Source organism: Monodelphis domestica, chromosome 4 (assembly GCF_027887165.1).
Source record: "Monodelphis domestica isolate mMonDom1 chromosome 4, mMonDom1.pri, whole genome shotgun sequence".
Classification (NCBI taxonomy): Eukaryota; Metazoa; Chordata; class Mammalia; order Didelphimorphia; family Didelphidae; genus Monodelphis; species Monodelphis domestica.
The window spans coordinates 87,617,043-87,632,483 of NC_077230.1; the positions used below are offsets into that span (position 1 = coordinate 87,617,043).

The following is a 15,441-nucleotide window of genomic DNA, read 5'->3' on the forward strand; positions in this document are numbered from 1 at the left end:
GAAACCATCCTTTCAGAACCCTTGCTTCTATGTAGCCTTGACATATAATGGCTATTTGACCCTACAACTCCACAAAAGTTACGTCATTGAGAGAGAAGGTGGAGCATAAAGAAATTATTGTTGCCGTAGGGAATCACATCCAAGAAGGCAGAAAACTCATGTATATATAATCTCTCATTTATCCCCTTATGAACAAGTGAGAAGATGTTTTCTTCATTCCCCTGCTAGACTTATTCTCAACCAGATAGCAACAAGAGCTTCTTCCCTCCTAAAAACCAGAATTTGGGAACAGTTTTGTGTCTGATTATGGCCTTTGACATTGTGCATCATTCTCTTCCTGAAACATTCTCCTTCTTCCTTCCTTTATTCCCTTTCTTCTTCTTGTACCCTAATCTTAGGCATTCCTCAAGGCTTACTTTTTGACCTTTTGATCTTCCTTTCTTATGTATTTTTTCTTAGAGATTTTATTAGTTCTCTGTCACTTTTATTATTGTGGAATGTTTAGAGCATGATCAAGCATGAAAGATGTCAGGGTCATCTACAGCATCCTGGGCCATCACTAGCCTTGTCAAGGGACTTCACTAACTCTAGAAGGGTGAGGCCAATGCCTTTGTGTAACTGCCTCATTTCGATCCAATTCATTCATATCCTCTTTGAAAACAAAGGATAGGGGGCAGCTTAACACTAGTCCTGGAGACAAGAGGTCCTAGATTCAAATCTGGCCTCAGACACTTCCAAGGTGTTTGACTCTGGACAAGTCACTTAACCCTATTTTGTCATCTGTAAAATAACCTGAAGAAGGAAATAATCTTTACCAAGAAAAACCCAAAATGAGGTCACAAAGACTGCAGAAATTACTGAACAACAGACTTCATCTTGGGATCTGGTTTTATCTCTTATCTATAATATGTACCTATCCTACAATTATAGATTCGGCAAACCCTAAATTTGGTTTTATCAGGAAACTGATACCTGGGCCAGAAGGCTGCCTCTGTGTGTCTGCTACTCAGGCTGTTTGCTTAAGTACTAATTTCACTCCTTTCCTCTGATCTCCAATTCCTGTATATTTTAATGTGTAAATTTTTGTTATAAGCCATCTTCCTGGCTTTTTAACTTACCATCTTTTTGATATGTCTTCTTATTCCCTGTTCTGTCTGTGTTTCTTACTTTTTGTCTGACTTTGACCCTCTCCCTCATTCTAATTTCCTACAGGCCATTCTGGCATTGGATAAACCCAAGATTGAATAAAGTAGACCTAGAATATACACTAAAAGTAAAAGCAGAGGTGAATTTATACCTATATATTGTTCCTGAGGAACGGAAATAGGAAGAATCTAAACTCGGTCATGGTTTTTAGAACACAGGTTGTATAGAGCTGAGGTGTCAAACACATTGTCATTGGATTATATGGGACTAAAAAGATTGAAATTAATTGGGAAATAACAAAATGAACAAAAATACAAGAATGCAGATAATGTTACATTTTAGAATTGAGTCAGCATTCACCTACCTGATCATAGATACAGACCTTAGAATGATACAGGGTTGGGCCCCAGGTTTGCATGGTTCACTAGCAGTCAAAGCAGTCAATCCTAGTCTTGGTACCTAAGATAGATGATCTAGTGGTCACATTTCAATACTTAATCAGACTTGGTTTTAGCCTCAAGGAAAAGTCACTTACTTATTATCTGAGTCCTTATCCTTAGTAATTCAGCTGTATAGGTGATTAACTAATAGGCATAGTAAAGGAGATTGATGTTATGTGCTTAACTGGTCATCTGACTCCAAACTTAATTCCACCTTTATTACCAGTTTATTAGAGTTTTTGACCTAAACCCTTCATTCCACTTCCCCAAACACAAGAGCTGAATCCAGTGAAGCAAAAGGTAGCATATTTCAAACCTGGGCTCCTGGGGGTAATGACAAATTCAGGAAAAGTTCCCCTAAGGAAATCACTTTAACCTTATGGCCTTTGGTTTTCCCATTTGTAAAATAAAAATTGGTCTAGATGATGTCTAAGCTGTCTCCCTGCTAGTTATAACATTCTCTGCTTTTAGGTCATGGCTCTTATTCTAAGTCCTCACAATTCTCAAATAATTTTGGTTTCTTATATTCATTAAAATGCCTAGAGTTTAGTCCCAAAGTTGGAAAATACTTAAATCACAAATGTTCTAACTATATAATATGTGGATGTTGTGTAAATAATGAACGTATTTTGGAACCACCATCCTCTGACACATCTGCAAAAGGATAGTGACTCATAAGAAATGCTTCCATTATAGTTTTCATCCTCCTATGCTGCTCTACTATTATACCATGCTGGTACCTCATGTTGATACACAGTCAGCTCATAAAATTATGTAATGCGTGGTCTGAAATAGTCATCCCTTTAGGACTTAAATGAACACTAATGGACTTTGGCCAAAAATGTGTCCAATAGGGACAAATGAATCACCTATTCACATTTCCCATTGGCCCACTCCTGGGAACCCCAGTCCCATCTTTTTAATGTGTAATCTGAGACACACACATACAATTTTTCATCATTGAATGCATGATTTATGTGACATGAGTTGCCATTTCTTAATGATTTCTCAAGATGACGAACTTTAAAAAGAGGGAGACATGAAATTAATGGTAAAGACTAAAAAAGGAGGGTTTGGGATGGGAGTTATACCAGTTGGATTCTTCAGTAATTTTTCTGGATCAACTATTCCATTCCCCAGAAACTTTTCCCTCAAATCCTACATTTCCCCAGGAATAAAACTGGTCTTAAGAATTCTTTTTTTTTTTTAATTGTTAGGTCTTTTTTAAAGGACTGAAAAGTGCCACAATGGTCAACTGAAAAGCACAGAATGTTATAACTAGAAGGGAGAGGACATTAGACAACATCTAGTCCAATTTTTATTTTACAAATGGGAAAACTGAGGCCCAAAGGGTTGAAGTAATTTGCTTAGGGTAAGTCTTCCTGAACCAGTCAGGCCAGATTGAAATAAGGTACTTTCTGCTTTGTTTTCACTTTTGCATTTGGGAAGTGGGGTGAGCTGGTGCCCCTATTAGGACCAGATCTGACCTGAGACTTTCACCTTTAAGCTAAGTAACCTGGGGGGTCATTAATCTTTCTAGGCTACAAGTTTGGGGACTTCTAGATTCCACATTGACTATAGCTAGAACGTGTATGAGTCCAGAATTGAACCCTGGGCCTTCCCGGCTCCAGACCTGATAATTTATCTTCTGTGCCACCTACCTGCCCTAGTGGTTGAATTTTTTTTAAGGAATCTTGTATCATCCTAACAAATATACGAAAAAGTAAGTGCTTAACATTTGCAAGAACTAGACTTTCAGGTAAATATGGCTGCGATCTAGACACGAATCACTTCCTCTCCCCGGCACCAAATGAAATAGACTACCTCAAAAGAGCATAAAAATCATCTTTGGAAGAACGGAGGGAACCTCCAGTACCTCACAGAAACGAAGGTACGTGGGGTTTGAACATTTCCACACTATAAGAAGGAGGAAAAGCTTGCACAAAAACGTGAACTGAGCCAACCTTCCCCCCCTCACCTCCCCCACTGAACCAGAGTAGGGGACCAGAGTGCTCACCGGGACAGCGAGTGAGTGAGGAATGTCTCTGTCTGGGGTGGGGCACACCAGGGTCCTTGGGATCTAAAGACTGATAGGAAATGACCTCTCAGGGAGGTTTTGGGAGAACCCTGCGCACTGGAGAGCGCACAGATGGCAGGGCCCCTGCAAACTGCGAACAGTGAGGAATCTCAACAGTGGGGGGGGGGGGGGGGGGAGGGGGGCGCCAAACCAGGCTCCTTGGAAACTGACAGGGAGAGAGGTTTTACAGGTGATTTCTGTGCACGGGTGAGAAGAGATCACAGAGCACAGGGGCGGGCACACTAACAAACCTCAGAGGCTGGGAAGAAGTCTGAGGCAACCTAAATCCACAGAAAACCCACCCATATCACCTAGACCTCAGACCAAAAAGGAAAGGGGAAAATGACCACCAAAGGGATGGCTCACATGGCCCAAAATCAAACCTCCAAGAAGAAAGGGAAAAAAGTGACTATTGAAAATTTTTATGGCAGGAGTACCTAAGGAAAAGAAGAGAAAGAGGATGAAATCCAAACAAAATCAAAACATGCCCCCTAAAATGGAAATTATCCACAAGCTCTGGAAGAACTCAAATTGGAGCTTATCCAAAAGATGGAAACCTTCTGGAAAGAAAAATGGGAGAAAGAGGTCAGGAGTCTGATAGACAAGACTTCACAATTGGAGAAAGAGCTGGAAGCCAAAAAACAAATCCAGTCCCTAAAGACCAGAAATAAGCAACTGGAAGACAGTGAGTTTGCAAAACAGCAAGAATTAATAAAGCAAAGCCAAAAAATTAATGAATTAGAAGAAAACATAAAATATCTCACTGACAAGGTGACAGACCAGGAAAACAGAGGAAGGAGAGACAACCTGACAATCATTGGTATGCCCGAAAAACCAGAGATAAACAAAAACCTTTATGCTATACTACAGGAGATTATAGAAAAAAATTGCCCACATGTTCTGGAGCAAGGGGGCAAAATAGAAATATAAAGGGTTCATAGAAAATCCTCTATACTAAATCCCCAAAAGACAATCCCCAGGAATGTAGTTGCCAAATTCAAGAGCTTCCAAGCTAAGGAGAAAATCCTACAAGAAGCCACGAAGAGGAGCTTCAGATAAAGAGGGGCCCCCATGAGGATCACACATGACTTAGCAGCTAACACGCTAAGAGACCGCAAAGCATGGAACACGATGTTTAGAAAGGCAAGAGAGCTGGGTCTCCAACCAAGAATCAACTACCCAGCAAAACTGACTATATACTTCCAGGGGAAAGTATGGGCATTCAACAAAATAGAAGATTTCCAAGTATTTTCTAAGAAAAGACCAGAACTTAGTGGAAATTTTGATATCCAATCACAGAAAGCAAGAGAAACATGAAAAGGTAAATATGAGAGAAAGGAGAAAAATCTTATCTTTTTCTTTAAATCAAACTCTCTTCTGTAAGGACTACATTTATATCAAATTATATATATTAATATGTGAGGAAATATATTGTGTAACTCTCAAAAATTGTATGCATCATAAGAGTAGTTAGAAGAATCATGCATAGGGAAAGATTGGGGCATCAAGAAGATTTGGTGAAAGGGGAGCAAAGAAGGAAAAAGGGAGAGGGGGAATCGATGATACTAAGATTTACTTCAAGAAATGGGGGAGGGGGACTAAATAGAATAATCTTTCCCAGACAAAGATACACATGGGAAGGGAAGGGGAAGAACTCTCATATGAGAAGGAGATGAAGAGAGCGCGAAGTGGTATTACTTAAACCTTACTCTCAGTGAAATCAACTCTGAGAGGGAAGAACAACTAGATACATTGGGATCCTGAATTCTATGTTATCCAATAGGGTAACAGAGAAAGGAAAATTAAGGAGGGGGAGAGGGAAGGGAGTATAAAAATGGATAGAAGGACAGGGGGAGGGGAAGGGAACATAAAAAGGGAGGGGCTAGAAAGGGAAGCATATCAAGGGAGGGGACTAGGGGGACTGATTTAAAGTAAACCACAGGTTTAAAAGGTTATAGCAAAAGAAGAAAGGTCAGAGTTAGGGGAGAAGATCAAAATGCCAGGGAATCCACAAGTGACAATCATAACTTTGAAGGTGAATGGGATGAACTCACCCATAAAATGTAGACAAATAGCAGATTGGATTAGAACCCCAAACCCTACCATATGTTGTCTTCAAGAAACACATATGAGGCGGGTTGATACTCACAAGGTTAGAATTAAAGGATGGAGTAAGACCTTTTGGGCATCAACTAATAGAAAGAAGGCAGGAGTTGCAATCTTGATATCTGACAAAGCCAAAGCAAAAATAGACCTGAACAAAATGGATAGGGAAGGTAAATATATTCTGTTAAAAGGGAGTACAGACAGTGAGGAATTATCACTAATCAACATGTATGCACCAAATGGTATAGCATCCAAATTTCTAATGGAGAAACTAGGAGAATTGAAGGAGTAAATAGACAGTAAAACCACATTAGTGGGAGACTTGAACCAAACACTATCAAATTTAGATAAATCAAACCAAAAAATAAATAAGAAAGAGGTAAAAGATGTGAATGAAATCTTAGAAAAATTAGAGTTAATAGACATATGGAGAAAAATAAATAGGGACAAAAAGGAATACACCTTCTTCTCAGCACCACGTGGCACATTCATAAAAATAGATCATACAGTAGGTCACAGAAACATGTCATTCAAATGCAGAAAAGCAGAAATAATAAATGCAACTTTTTCAGATCATAAGGCAAGAAAAATATTGATCAGTACATGGAGAGCCAAATCAAAAATTAATTGGAAATTAAATAATATGATACTCCAAAATCAGTTAGTCAGAGAAGAAATCATAGAAACAATAATTTCATTGAGGAAAATGACAATGGTGAGACATCCTTTCAAACCTTTTGGGATGCAGCCAAAGCAGTACTCAGAGGAAAATTCATATCCTTGAGTGCATATATTAGCAAATTAGGGAGGGCAGAGATCAATGAATTAGAAATGCAAATCAAAAAACTTGAAAGCAAACAAATTAAAACCCCCAGAAGAAAACCAAACTAGTGATCCTAAAAATTAAGGGAGAAATTAATAAAACCAAAAGTAATAGAACTATTGAACTAATAAACAAGACTAGAAGCTGGTACTTTGAAGAAAAAAAACAGACAAAATAGACAAAGTACTGGTCAATCTAATTTAAAAAAGGAAAGAAGAAAGGCAAATTAACAGTATCAAGGATGAAAAGGGGGACCTCACCTCCAATGAAGAGGAAATTAAGGCAATCATTAAAAACCCTTTGCCCAACTATATGGCAATAAAATATACCAACCTCGGTGATATGGATGAATATTTACAAAAATATAAATTGCCTAGACTAACAGAAGAAGAAATAGATTTCTTAAATAATCCCATATCAGAAAAAGAAATCCAACAGGCCATCAAAGAACTCCCTAAGAAAAAATCCCTAGGACCTGATGGATTCACAAGTGAATTCTATCAAACATTCAAAGAACAGCTAATCCCAATACCATATAAACTCTTTGACATAATAAGCAAAGAGGGAATTCTACCAAATTCATTTTATGACACAAACATGGTACTGATTCCAAAGCCAGGCAGGTCAAAAGCAGAGAAAGAAAATTATAGATCAATCTCCCTAATGAATATAGATGCAAAAATCTTAAATAGGATACTATTAAAAAGACTCCAGCAAGTGATCAGGAGAGTCATTCACCATGATCAAGTAGGATTTATACCAGGGATGCAGGGCTGGTTCAATATTGGGAAAACCATCCACATAATTGACCATATCAACAAGCAAACCAACAAGAATCACATGATTATTTCAATAGACGCAGAAAAATCCTTTGATAAAATACAACACCCATTCCTATTAAAAACACTAGAAAGCATAGGAATAGAAGGGTCATTCCAAAAAGTAATAAACAGTATATATCTAAAACCATCAGCTAATATCATCTGCAATGGGGATAAACTAGATGCATTCCCAATAAGATCAGGAGTGAAACAAGGATGCCCATTATCACCTCTATTATTTGACATTGTACTAGAAACACTAGCAGTAGCAATTAGAGAAGAAAAAGGAATTGAAGGCATCAAAATAGGCAAGGAGGAGACCAAGTTATCTTTGCACATGACATGAAGGTCTACTTAAAGAATCCTAGAGATTCACCCAAAAAGCTAATCGAAATAATCAACAACTTTAGCAAAGTTGCAGGATACAAAATAAACCCACATAAATCATCAGCATTTTTCTATATCTCCAATACATCTCAGCAGCAAGAATTAGAGAAATTCCATTCAAAATCACCTTAGACAAAATAAAATACTTAGAAATCTATCTCCCGAGACAAACAGAGGAACTATATGAACACAACTACAAACCACTCTCCACACAACTAAAACTAGACTTGAACAATTGGAAAAACATTAACTGCTCATGGGTAGGACGAGGCAATATAATAAAAATGACCATCCTACCCAAACTTACCTATCTATTTAGTGCCATACCCATTGAACTTCTGAAAAATTTTTTACTGAATTAGAAAAAACCATAACAAAGTTCATTTGGAGGAACAAAGGATCAAGGATATCCAGGGAAATAATGAAAAAAAAAATACAAAGGAAGGTGCCCTTGCAGTCCCAGATCTCAGACTATATTATAAAGCAGCGGTCATCAAAACAATTTGGTACTGGCTAAGAGACAGAAAGGAGGATCAGTGGAATAGACTCGGGGTAAGTGACCTCAGCAAGACAATATATGACAAACCCAAAGATCCCAGCTTTGGGGACAAAAATCCCATAAAAACTGCTGGGAAAATTGGAAGACAGTGTGGGAGAGATTATGATTAGATCAACACCTCACACCCTACACCAAGATAAATTCAAAATGGGTGAATGACTTGAACATAAAGAAGGAAACTATAAGAAAATTAGGTGAACACAGAATAGTATACATGTCAGACCTTTGGGAAGGGAAAGATTTTAAAACCCAGCAAGACTTAGAAAGAGTCACAAAATGCAAAATAAATAACTTGGACTACATCAAATTAAAAGTTTTTATACCAAAAAAACCAATGTAACCAAAATCAGAAGGAAAGCAACAAATTAGGAAACAATCCTCATAAAAACCTCAGACAAAGGTTTAATTACTCAAATTTACAAAGAGCTAAATCAGTTGTACAAAAAATCAAGCCATTCTCCAATTGATAAATGGGCATGGGACATGAATAGGCAGTTTTCAGATAAAGAAATCAAAACTATTAATAGGCACATGAGAAAGTGTTCTTATTCTCTTATAATCAGAGAGATGCAAATTAAAACAACTCTGAGGTATCACCTCACACCTAGCAGATTGGCTAACATGACAGCAAAGGAAAGTAATGAATGCTGGAGAGGATGTGGCAAAGTTGGGATATTAATTCATTGCTGGTGGAGTTGTGAATTGATCCAACCATTCTGGAGGGCAATTTGGAACTATGCCCAAAGGGCAATAAAAGAATGTCTGCCCTATGATCCAGCCATAGCACTGCTGGGCTTGTACCCCAAGGAGATAATAAGGAAAAAGACTTGTACAAGAATATTCATAGCTGCGCTCTTTGTGGTGGCTAAAAAGTGGAAAATGAGGGGATGACCTTCAGTTGGAGAATGACTGAACAAATTGTGGTATATGTTGGTAATGGAATACTATTGTGCAGAAAGGAATAATAAAGTGGAGGAATTCCATGGAGACTGGAACAACCTCCAGGAAGTGATGCAGAGCGAAGGGAGCAGAACCAGGAAAACATTGTACACAGAGACTGACACACTATGGTACAATCGAACGTAATGGAATTCTCCATTAGTGTCAATGTAATGTCCCTGAACAATCTGCAGGGACCTAGGAGGAAAAGCACTATCCACAAGCAGAGGACAAACTGTGGGAGTAAAAACACCGAGGAAAAGCAACTGCTAGACTACAGGGGTTGAGGTTATATGACTGAGGATAGACTCTAAAAGAACACTCTAATGCAAATATTAACAACATGGCAATGGGTTCGAATCAAGAACACTTGTGATACCCAGTGGAATCGCGCGTCAGCTATGGGAAGGGGGGGAGAAAATGATCTTTGTGTCCAATGAATAATGCTTGGAAATGACCAAATAAAATAATGTTATAAAAAAAATATTTACAAGAACTGTACTCAGGCTTAGGGATACACACACAAATCAAAAAACAATGTTTACCTCCTCGTAGCTTACATCCTACTACAAAAATACAGCTTGCCAGTAACCATATTGGTCTATTTGATGTTTCCTTTTCCTTATATATCTGTGGGTTATATACTGATAGCAAATAATAAGAGAGATGAGGAGGCATCAAGGTAGGACCTTGAATTTCTCCACTAGTCTTGATATTAATAACTAACATTTTTCACTTTTAAAATTGTAAAACACTTCACTAATTTGATCCTCTCAACAACCTCATGCTGTGAATGTTTGAGGTAGATAGTCTTACCTTATTTTTATTAATGAGGAAACTGAGGTTTAGAGAGATTAAGTGATTTGCTCAGTCATACAGCTGATACAAACCAGAGAAGAGATTTGAATCTAATTCTTTCAGATGTCTCCACATGCTGCCTTTCATCTAAAGAAGAGCCAAAATAAAATAAGAGTGATTAAAATGATGATTCAAAAGCTTTTGATTGATGAGTTTAAGATAGCTGAGAGGCCACAGGAAAAGAAATGAGGAAGAACAGTGATAATAGCTAACATTTACATAGCAGTCCTCATGTACAAACCACTATGCTAATACAATTATTATCTCTCTATAGATATAGCATTGAATCATCTAGGCCTTATGTGATATTTATAAATGAACTTTGGTGATTCAGATAATATGAAGAGACTGAGTAATGAATGATTGATGAGGCAAGGGAAGGATATAGAAATGACCGAAGTTCCAACTTTGTAAACATTTGTTGGGCCACAACTACATGCACTGTCTTATTCAATGAGGGTAAAAAGACAAAAATGAAATAGGTCCTGACCTCAGGGAGCATATATTTTGCTGGTATCATATAGTATACTTACAAATAGATAAAGACAAGTTAATTTGAGGACAGAGTGTAGTGTAACTTTTTTTTTTTTTTTGACAAGGCAAGAATCAGGGAAGGCATCACCAAGGCAAGACGTGGTACCTCATCTAGACCTTGAAAACTAAAGACTTTTGAAAAGAATTTCTAAATTCATAATTCTTTGAACAGTATAGAATAAAGAAAAGACCCAGATCCAAGGATCTTGAAGGTATGCTAGAAGTGCCATAGTAGGCATGGGAGAGATTGAAGATAAAACAAGGACTTGTTAGAATGAAGAGCAGGAAACTTGGGACACAAGACATCTGTACTTTAACACCTCTGAGGCCTGGTTTCCTTATTTGTAAAGTGAAGGTGGGGTAACACTGCTCTACCACCCAGTTTTGTGAGGAACATGCTTTATTATTGTGAGCTGTTGTTACATTGAACTTTGTATTAGTAACAGGAAATCAGTATCCCTCTTCAGGATTAGAGACATAATTTCTCAAAATCATAGGCTAGAGCCAGAAAGGAATTTCAAAGGCTATCTGGCCCAACCTATTCATTTTACAGATGAAGAAATTTAGGCATAGGAAGGCTAAGTAGCTTGACCAAGTTCACAGAGAGAAGATAGGAACTCAGTTTGACTTAATCCAGAACCAATGTTTTTTCTACTCTTTCACTGATATTAAATTATAGGGTCCTTGTATTTAGAGCAGGAAAGGACCAGCTCTAAATAGATAACCATCTCATTTCACAAATGAAAAAATCTGATGCCCAAAGAGTTTTTTAAACTTTTTTCTTTCTCAAAGTAATACAGGTAAGTACATAGAAAGAGCTGAACCCATGTTGACTCTAAATCCATTGTACTTTCCACTGTGCCATATATGTCTGAAGGATCCATAGGGAACTCTTATAGATTTATTCTGTGAGGATTGGTTTCTTGAACCCTTTCAGATATTTGGTGACTCTTGATGTATTCAGAATAAGAAACTAGGTCTCTAGAGTCATCTACAATTTGCTGACTTGAGGCGGGGTTGGGGGATGGGACCAGAAAGAAGGAGAGGGAATAGATCATTAATTCTTGGAAGTGCCTGCTTTCCGTCTTGCTTTTGACTTTGATGAGTTCTTTTCTGACTAACTTGTACTAGAATTCTAGATAGTGACTGGAAGGGCTTAGGTTGTCCCAACTTCTTTGGAGAGGTATTCTGACTTGCGTCTAACTCCACCTTAAAACAGTAACATTCACATATAAAAGTTATGGAAAGGGTATGAACTTTAATTTGCTTTTAAACTATTATATGCTTATTTCTTCCAGTGACCAACATGATAAACAGCATGTTTTGAAATGATTTGGTGGACTTTGAGATATAGCAGTGGCTTTGGAAGAAAGGATATCTTAGTGTTCCATGGGGTCATCTAATTCATGATCTATCATTACCTAATAGTAATAGTTCTGTATGCCATCAAAATGAATGGCTGAAAATCTAATAATAATTAGAAGGCAAGGGGGCAGCTGGGTAGCTCAGTGGATTGGGAACCAGGCCTAGAGACGGGAGGTCCTAGGTTCAAATTCGGCCTCAGCCGCTTCCCAGCTGTGTGACCCTGGGCAAGTCACTTGACCCCCATTGCCTAGCCCTTACCACTCTTCTGCCTTGGAGCCAATACACAGTATTGACTCCAAGACGGAAGGTAAGGGTTTAAAAAAAAAAATAAATAATTAGAAGGCAAAAAGCTACTGAAGGCATTTTTTTTTGCTTTGTAATAATATTTTGTTATGATTATGAAAAGAATGATAAACAACTGAGTAATTAATTTTTAGAAAGTACTTAAAAGGAATAAGCCTTTTAAAAATGTTTTTGGAAATTATTTAAAGATTGACTTTATTATCATGTATTAGGAAAAAATAACTTTTTAATTGGTTTGTCAGAGAAAAGGAACCTAGAATTCTTAAGGTTTTTGTTTGTCTTATATGTAAGCCATTTTATTTTTAAAATCTAATTGAAAACTTTCATCTTTTTAAAATTACATTTTCTTTTTTTCAGTTATTATTTTTTCCCTTCCATCTTTCTGGAAAAAGGAAAAAGAAAACCGTTATATTAAACTTGCATAGTCAAGCAAAACAAGTTCCCATTATTGACTGTATCCAAAAGATTTGTATCTCATTCTGAATATTTAGCCATCACTCTGTTAAGAGGTGGGTAATATTTCTCATCATCAACATGGTTGGTCATTTCATTGATCAGAATCCTTAAGGCTCTCAAAGTTTCTCCTGATTCTGTTCACCTCACTATGCTTATAAGTCTTCCCAGGTTTCACTGAAAGTACTCCCTTCATCATTTCTTATGGCACAGTAGTAATGTTCCATTACATTCATATCCCATAATCTGTTCAGCCATTGCTCAATTCATGGGCACCCTCTTAATTTATAATTCTTCACTACTAAAAAAAAAAGCTGCTATAAATGTGTACATAGGACCTTTTCCTCTTTCTTTGATCTCTTTGGGATATTAGCCTAGGAATATGGCATTGCTGGGTCAGAGAATAACATCATAGTGGACTAATGTCCTTTTGAACATACAGTTCTAAAAATCAGACATTTGTTTGCAGGGGGAGGAGGAGAGGGGTAGGGAGAATCACTAAAAAATTAATAAAACATCTTTATAATATGTTTGCAGCATCTTATAGATTTGTTATTAACATGATTAAAAAGAGAAAAATAATTCAGATTATTTTGTGTTTTAGGTCTCCGAGTAACTGTGCTGCTGACATCCTTTCTTATGGTTTTGGGAACAGGTCTAAGATGCATACCTGTATCATCAGATATCGTGATTAAGAAAAGGTAAATTTTGTAGTTTAAATTTTAAAATTTCAGTTGTTTTTTCCTTTTGTTGTAATTCTATTGTACATGTGTAATTGCTAGTATATGTTATTATAAGATAACTGTCTGTCAGCTTCAGATTTTTTTCCCTTTTATGAAAGTATCTATCAGTAGAGGGCTCTGTTGTATGTAGAAGTACTTAATTTCTTCCCCATTTTTAGCAGGGTTTTTCATTTTGAGGTTTGAAAATAACAGACTGCTCAATTTGTTGTTTTAAAAGCATGTGTTCAGTTTAGGAAATTTTAAGTTTAAATTTTGGTATTAGGAAGAAGAGTTTATATTTTAATGAAGAGCTAAATATCTTTTCAAAACAGTTCAAAATAGCTATAGGGACATTATTTTGTCAGATATATTGCTAATTCTTGAACTACATTTATTCAGATATAAGTACAGAAATTTATTCTTTAAAAGTACAAATGTATGTACATATATTCTGCTCTTTTGTATTATTTGTGGCACTGAGTTAATTATGGCATGATGGTGAGAAATTAGAGACGTAGAACTCCAAGGAAAAGGAAAAGATAAGTCAGTTAAAAGGATGAGAGGAGAATAGATCACTGATAAGAGGAAAGGAGAAATGGAATATCTTCAACTCAGATGTAAAAAGTTCTATAAGAAAGTACTTTTAAATGAAGACCTTATTTTATGATTATTAGATTCCATATAATTCACATTCTCTTAATAGAAGCCTGTGTATGTACCTGCACACACCTATTCATCTAATAGATTATGACTGTAACAATAATTTTTGTTTCTTGTTGATTTTAAGTGGACCTTTGGAACTAAAAATATTTATTTTTATATCAAGGATTCTTAACCTGGTGCCCTTGATCTCGGTTTTTTAAAAATCTTTTTTCAATATAACTGGCTTCCTTTGTAATCCTACAGATTTTTATTGCATGTGTTTAAGAATATTCCAAGGAGTAGGTAGCTAGGTAGCACAGCAAATAGAGTACCAGGTATGATGTCAGGAAGACATTTTCCTCAGTTCAGATCTGATCTCAGACACTTAGTAGCTGTCACTTCACTGTTTGCCTCGGTTTCTTCATCTATACAATGACTGGAGAAGGAAATGGAAAACCACTCCCATTATCTTTGCAAAGAAAAGCCCAGATGGGGTTACAAAGAATCTGATATTACTAAAAACAACTGAACAACAATAAAGAACTGTATATAGGCTTCATGTATCTTCCAAGGACATCCTTGGCTCAGAAAAAAAGGTTAAAAATTCCTTTTCTATAATTGTTTACATTTTGTATTCTTCTATATATAGTTATAACATTAACCTTGCTTAAGAGGAGAGATACAATCAGAAGACAACCCAAAACAAGAAATAATAGATCTTTCATAGGTTTTTAAAAAGCTGGGTCTTAGGGAAACAGAAACACATGACAGGGACCCTTCAGTCACTGTATGATATGATCCTCTACCCTGAGGAATTTAGAAGAGCTAATCCTACCTAGTTTTAGACTTGCTAGGCTAAGGACCAGGTAAAAGCCCTCATGGTTTATTAGACTAACACTCTACAAACCAGGGTTTGGGGTTTTTCTCCTAATAATAACAATATCTTGTGTTTATTTAAGTTAATGTTTTCAAAGCATTTGAATTTTTTATTTGAAAATTTTTAACATGCATTTATTAAGCATATAATATGTGCCAAGCACTTTACAAATATTATCTCATTTTAACTTCATGACAACCCTGTGAAGTAGGTGCTGTTATTATCCACATTATATAGATGACAAAATTGAGGCAGAGATTAAGGGGCTGAGAGTCACAAAGCTAGTGTCCGAGGCCATATTTGAACACTCATCTTCCTGACTCCAAGTTTAAGGCTCTATGCCACAAATTTTTTATTTTGATCCCCACAATAACCCTACGGGGTAGGTG

The 15,441-nt window shown here is 36.7% G+C and overlaps 1 protein-coding gene across 1 annotated transcript in view; it reads left to right on the forward strand.

The window, feature by feature from the left end:
- Positions 1-15,441, forward strand: part of SLC49A4 (solute carrier family 49 member 4) — a 159,557-nt gene that overhangs the window by 30,231 nt on the left and 113,885 nt on the right. Inside the window, exon 2 of the mRNA XM_001371935.4 lies at positions 13,416-13,512. Within this exon, the coding sequence (XP_001371972.1) occupies positions 13,416-13,512 (97 nt within the window). The remainder of the gene's footprint in view (positions 1-13,415; positions 13,513-15,441) is intronic.